A 6393-nucleotide genomic window follows, 5' to 3' on the forward strand; every position below is an offset into this window, starting at 1 on the left:
CGGGGCCATGCGGAGCCCGGGCTGAGGCGCGGCGGCCGCCCCTCGCCATGAAGCGGCAGAACCTGCGCACGGCCGCGCTCATCCTCTGCATCTTCTCGTACCTGCTGGTGGGCGCCGCCGTCTTCGATGCGCTGGAGTCGGAGGCGGAGAGCGGCCGCAAGCGGCTGCTGGAGCAGAAGCGGGGGGAGCTGCGGAGGAAGTACCGCTTCTCCGCCGAAGACTACCGGGAGCTGGAGCGGCTGGTGCTGCAGGCCGAGCCGCACCGCGCCGGGCGGCAGTGGAAGTTCGCCGGTTCCTTCTACTTCGCCATCACGGTCATCACCACCATCGGTGAGTGCCGGCCCCCCGCGCCCCTCCGGCCCCCTCTCCCGGCCCCTCTCCCGGCCCCTCTCCACGTCCCCGCACCCCCGGATCCCTCCACCCCCACGCCTCCGCCACCTCTGGGTGCCCCAGGACAGCCCCGGGCTGGGGGGTGGGGGTTGCCTGCATAGGGGAGGCAGGTCTCACCCCTGCGAGACCGGGACATCCCTTCGGGCCACCCCCCGAGCTGACGCTGTGGGATCCCCGGCGCCCCACGGTGGGAGAGGTAAGCCACGGGCAGGGCGGGGGGCCAGCCGGTTCTGGGGGACGCCGGGGGTGCCGCTGTGGCTGGGGGCCACGAAGCGTGAGGGGCTCGTCGTCCCAGGGAGGCGGCAGCACGCGGAGCTTCCGCAGGCGCCTTTGGGGCAGGCGGCTGCAGAAGCTGGCGGGGGTGTCGGGGGGCAGAGGTGGGAGCCGCGTCCGTCCCCTGCGCAGCGTCGTGGCCAGCGAGCCAGGCTGAAGAGCTGGGCGAGAACTGTTGGCTCCTTTGCAGCTCAAAACTCGGGATGTTGGGCGGTACGAGACCTGCTTCGGGGAGCCCAGAGAGCCGCCAGACACTGAACCTCGCTCTGCCTGCACGGGAACCTGCAGAGAGATGGGTGTCAGTTAGCTCTGAGGAGAGTGACTGAATCGCATTAAACCCCCGTGTAGACACACTTACCCCTACTAGAGCCCGATGGCTTGGTTTGCCCACTTCGATTTTGCAAGAGAATGAAGCTAAACTGAACGAGGATTGCCTTAATTCTAGGTGAGATTAGCCACATGGGAGTTGAGCATTGTTTAATTAATCCACTTTTATTAATCCATGCACCCTGAGCATCCCAGGGGGGTAGACAGGCATGGGATCCTGTGCTCATGCTGGGATTTCACTCAGCAGATGTGTTTTGGAGGCAGGAACCCCAAGGCCAAATCCTGCCCTTCCACATCCAGCAGCCGCTTCCTTCTCTGTAGGACGGGGCTCAGCTGTACCAAGGGGCTTGGGATGGGTGAAATACATCTGGTAGCCGAAAGCATCATCCCACAGGACAAGGGCTCGTGGGATCAACCGCGCTGCGTTACCGGGGGACAAGAGGTGGCGGAGGGGCAGGTACCCGGCAGCCCTGCCCGGGGGGGCTCCGTGTGCCCCCTCGAGATGTGGTGTGGGGTTTGTGCAGCTGGCAACGCACGTGGCCAGCAAACAGCGATGGGTTCAGGGCACGGTTAGTGTCAGGCCCCAGCAGGAGGGCAGGATGAATGGCTTCAGTGAAAATCTCCATCATCTCGTGACAGGTTATAGCTTCATTTACATTATTTTTCTGTTGACTGTGACAAACAATTGCTACACTTACCACACACCCCGTGCGATAAATAATTTCAGCCCAGGTGCCATATTTCTAAAACGCTGGCATGTCAGATCTCTTTATATTGGGCTGTGCTCCAAATCTCAGTTTTAATGTTAATGTAGCTGTGTTTACTCTTTCTAATTCCCTTTGTCATTTTGAAAGCATCAGTCAAATGCTCTTTCAGCAGTCTCTCAGGGTACAACAACTGTTTTTCCACTTGCTGCTCTTCTGGATCATTATATTTACCTCCTCGTTGCTGTCATTGTCATTATCTTGTAGCCTAGGACCTGATAATTACACTCGGTTATTAAGCTTGGATCTGAGTGGGGTTTTTTTTGCCACTGCAGTCTCATGTCTGCTCTGTATTCTGTGAAATGTGGCATGCAGGCATTAAGTTTATCATTTTTGGTTGCATGGGTTTATGAACAGACAGAGCAATTAGAAGCTGGTCCCTTCCTGCCTGCTTGCAGTTTGGAGCACGGCACGGTCAAGGATAACGCTGTCCTCAGCCTCCCAGCCCTGTCCCATTGCAGGAGTTTCCTGGAGTGGGAGGTGTGCTCAGGAGCCTGGGACAACATGGTTGTCATCCTCTGGTCTTCCCATCACTGTGTGCTAACAGCTTCCCTAAGCGTCCTGGAAATCCACTGGCAGCACAGACAGAGGTGAAGCCAAGTCACAGCTTTGAACAAGACTGAGAAATAAAAAGGGGGGGGGGGGTTCCCCCATATCTTCATGCAAAAGCCGTGTGGTTACCTGGAAAAAGTGAAAATATAGATAGCTGTTTGCAAAAGGCCACACAGCAGTGCGGGAAGGCGCTGGGGCTGTTCTGCAGGTGCCTTCAGAAAGGAAGTTTCCAGTCCTGGCAGTTTCTCATAGAAACTCAAGAGAAAGGCTTGGATGCCTTTGGATGCTGTTACTCCCCATGCCGCGTCACTCCCTTGCACTGAGTTAGTTACTCATCCGCTGAGGTCAGGGGCCACCGATATCTGTTAAGCTTATATAATTGAGATGGGTGCAGAATCACTGAAGTCCGGAAGATTGCGGTGAATACCTCATTACGACTCATGATATAATTGTGTGCATCCTTGAGTCACAGCTCTGAAACTTGGAGCAAGGTGGGGAAATTAAATCTCAGAAGGTGCTCAAGGAGAACCTTGTCCTCCTTGAGAACCTTGTCCTCCTTGAGCTCCTTGTCCCTGGGACAAGGGCTGACAGGGCTGCAGTGGCATAAATACTTCCCTGCATTTAAAACAGCACAACTCCTCCTCCCCAATGATCCAGCAGTGCTTTAGGTCTGAGTCTTAGTGACACTGGAGTAAACCTGAAGCTGCTCTGCAGAAGCCCTCCCAGGCTTAGCTGCCTCTGCAGGGACTGACCCTATAGCGTGGGGACCCTATAGCTCCTATCCGACAGGCCACGCAGCAAATGATCGTATAGCCGAGAGTCAAAGATGCACGTGACGCTGGAGGGCTCAGGGGACAGGAGGGGCAGGAGCGGGTGCCAGCGGGAGGTGACGGTGGCCCTGCGAGGGCAGTTGTGGACGGGACTGGCTGGGTGCGTACCTTCCCACGGGGTGACCTGGCGCTGTTGGTCTCAGCGTCCTGCGGAGCCTCCGTCCTCCCTCGCTGTGGGGATTCAGGTTACCCTGCAGACCCGGCGCTGGCATGGCATCATTGCCTCTAAATTGCTCGTGAGCTGCAAAAGGCTTGTAGACCCCAGTCCAGCTCTAGGGCTCCTCTTGGCCTCCATGACCATAGCTCAGGGGCTATCAGGAACGTACCTTCTCTCTCTAGAGGCCAAAGGAGGTTCTGCCCACTTGATACTGCGACGTGCCATCATCCCAAAGGATGTGGTATCCCACGGCCCTGTTAGCATTGCCTGCAGATCTGTTACTAATTAATTTTCCATTTTCCCCCCATTCTCCTACTGCTCCTCTTGGTCCGAGGGCAGCCTTGCTGGAAACCCCAGTGAGGGCTTGACACCTGCTTTTCCTCTTTCCTTCGCAGGCTACGGGCACGCTGCCCCGGGCACGGATGCTGGCAAAGTTTTCTGCATGTTCTACGCCATCCTGGGCATCCCCCTGACGCTGGTCATGTTCCAGAGCCTGGGGGAGCGCATGAACACCGTTGTGCGGCTACTGCTCAAGAAAATCAAGAAGTGTCTGGGCATGAGGACAACCAATGTCTCCATGGAGAACATGGTCCTAGTCGGCTTTCTGTCCTGCATGGGGACCCTGTGCATCGGCGCAGCAGCCTTCTCTTATTTCGAGGGCTGGACTTTCTTTCATGCCTATTACTACTGCTTCATAACTTTGACCACTATTGGCTTTGGAGACTTTGTTGCTCTGCAGAAGAACGAGGCTTTGCAAAAGAAGCCCCCATATGTGGCTTTCAGCTTCATGTACATCCTGGTGGGCCTGACCGTCATCGGCGCCTTCCTCAACCTGGTGGTGCTGCGGTTCCTGACGATGAACTCTGAGGACGAGCGGCGGGATGCTGAAGAGCGAGCCTCGCTGAGGAGAGCCCGGAACAACATCCACCTCAAGCCGAAAGAGGACAGCCGGAGCAGCAATGCCATTTTTCTCCCCGTGGAGGACAGGACGAGCCAGATGAACCTCATCCCGCTGATCCAGGAGGATGCGGAGAGGCAGCGGCGCCAGTCGGCCAACTCGGCAGCCGCAGTCCCCTCCTTCTGCACGTGCTTGTGCTACAGACCTCAGCTGTGCGGCAGCCCAGTGCCCTCCCACCCCGAGACCCTAAGCTGCCACACCAACCCCGTGTATTACAACTCCATTTCCTACAAAATCGACGAGGTCTCCCTGAGCACGCGGGGTCAGACCGGCTCTTCCCCAGGGAGCACTTTATCATCCAACAGCCCTCGCTGCCGGCAACACCCCCGGCTGCGGAGGAAATCCATCTAGGAGCGCGTGCCGAGCTGTACTCGGTGCTCGAGTCTTACTACAATGATAAATTAAGAACAGAGATGTCAGGTCCTTCTTATTGCTCTCATTTCTTCTGTTCCTCTCCCCTTTCAGCTGGCAGCCAGCTCCACGCAGGATACAGCAGGAGCCTTTAAGCCCTGTTGAGAAATAATCATTCCTTTTTGCAGGCCCTGAATGACATTGTTAGTTTTTCTTTGCTTTTTCCTCCCAAGTAGGTTCAAGCATTTGGGTCCAGCAAGCTGTAGGTTTGCTTTCCCACCTCCCTGCTCCCCAAACGGAGGCATCGCTGCCCTCCCATGCTGCCTAACCTTGGCTGTGGCCGCTGCCAGCACATGCCTCTCACTACATGGGCTGGATTGCACTTGCTGAGATCATATCAAAAGCAAAGCCCACGTTAGTGAGCCTTGCAGGGTGGGTGAACTTTAAGTCATCCCCTGACCCCAGGTGCAGGTAAGTCGGTGCCACGCAGCAGGTTGGCAGTTGGTGGGTGGGCAGGGAGAGGTGGGCAGGAGGGGACGGGCTGCAGTCCTGCCACTCAGCACATGGGGACAGCTTCATGGTACTGCATCTCCCATGACCAGCCCTCCAGGTCTAAGCTCAGGCTTGTGGCTGACTTTTGGAAGCTGGAGGTCCATATACTCACCCCCTTACCCACCAGCACACCTTACCTCGCTACTGGTAAGTCCTCCAGACTGAGCTGGCTGGTGGGATGCTGTGTCCCATTTGCAGGGTGAGCTGAACTCCTCCAGCCCAGCCATAGCCCTCCTCTGTGATAAGCCCGGACTGTGCTAAGGGCGCAGCCCCAGGGAAAGCCTCCCTGAACCATATAGAGCCACCTGCAAAGGGTTTGGCCCTGATGAGATCATTAGCTAAAATTCCTTCACCACCTTTCCTCCAGCTGGCAGCCCAGCAAGAATGCCTGTTCCTTGCCTCCTCCCAGTCCCCACGAGCCCATGGTTTGCACTCTTTGCTGATGGGGTCATCAGAGACAGGGTGATCCCATCTCGGTGTGTGTCCCCATGCGGGATGCAGTACCCACACAGCCCCACTTGGAAGGCTGTTTCCAGCTGGTGCCCCCTGATGCGGCTGGCATCCATCCTGCGTGTCTGCAAGAAAGCAGGACTGGGCTCTGACAGTGGCAGCAGCTCTGTTTCACTTTTTTCCCCCCAATAAATGGACATTTCCACTCTTAGTTCTACCTAAAATACCCTCTGAGGGGGTTTTGCTGGAGGAAAATCCCCTTCTCCTGGTGGGGAAGGCGTGTAGAGTGCCAGTGTTGGGAAGGCCTCAGGGCAGGCTTTGCTCTCTCCCCTTTTTGTTCTGGGCAGTTTAATAAAAGGTGAATCCAGCTGGTGGTGGTTGGTTATTTGTCACGAGGGGGAGAAGAGGGATGTGTCTGAACCCCAGCCCTGCCCGGCTGCAGGGGTATGCCAGGGCTGGCTCCCCTGCCACGGGGGTGTGGGTAATGATTATACCCAGGGATATCCCTGTGGATGTTTGCTGGGATGTTTGGGCATCAGAGGGAGGAGAAGGGAAGAGTGGCTGTGGCAGAGCTGGGAAGCATCTGGGTCTCGTTGCCCATCATGGGATGGTGTCTTTGCTCCCTGCATGGGGATGCCCTGGGCTCCTCCACCCTCCCTGGCCAGTGACCTTCACGTTTCCAACCTTTTCCTGGTGCGTGGGCTTTCCTGGAGGCAGCTTTGGGCTTTGATGTCACCCCAAATCTTTGGAGGCTTGTTACAACTGGGTCTTTCTTGTTCCAGTCTCTAA

At 56.7% G+C, this 6393-nt stretch overlaps 1 protein-coding gene across 1 annotated transcript; it reads left to right on the forward strand.

The window, feature by feature from the left end:
• The first annotated feature begins 47 nt into the window (after positions 1-47).
• Positions 48-4602, forward strand: KCNK15 (potassium channel, subfamily K, member 15). The gene is made up of 2 exons (XM_010569708.1): positions 48-330; positions 3689-4602. Exons 1-2 carry the CDS (start codon positions 48-50, stop codon positions 4600-4602), a joined length of 1197 nt encoding a protein of 398 aa, XP_010568010.1.
• The last annotated feature ends 1791 nt before the right edge of the window (positions 4603-6393 follow it).

Source organism: Haliaeetus leucocephalus, unplaced genomic scaffold, assembly GCF_000737465.1.
Source record: "Haliaeetus leucocephalus isolate CR32 unplaced genomic scaffold, Haliaeetus_leucocephalus-4.0 Scaffold273, whole genome shotgun sequence".
In the NCBI taxonomy this organism is placed as follows: Eukaryota; Metazoa; Chordata; class Aves; order Accipitriformes; family Accipitridae; genus Haliaeetus; species Haliaeetus leucocephalus.

Bases quoted from the DNA above. Each gene is read 5' to 3' on its own strand.
- KCNK15 (XM_010569708.1), top strand. From the start codon at position 48: ATGAAGCGGCAGAACCTGCGCACGGCCGCGCTCATCCTCTGCATCTTC. The intron at 331-3,688 runs GTGAGTGCCGGC...TTTCCTTCGCAG, and splicing joins CACGGTCATCACCACCATCG to GCTACGGGCACGCTGCCCCG.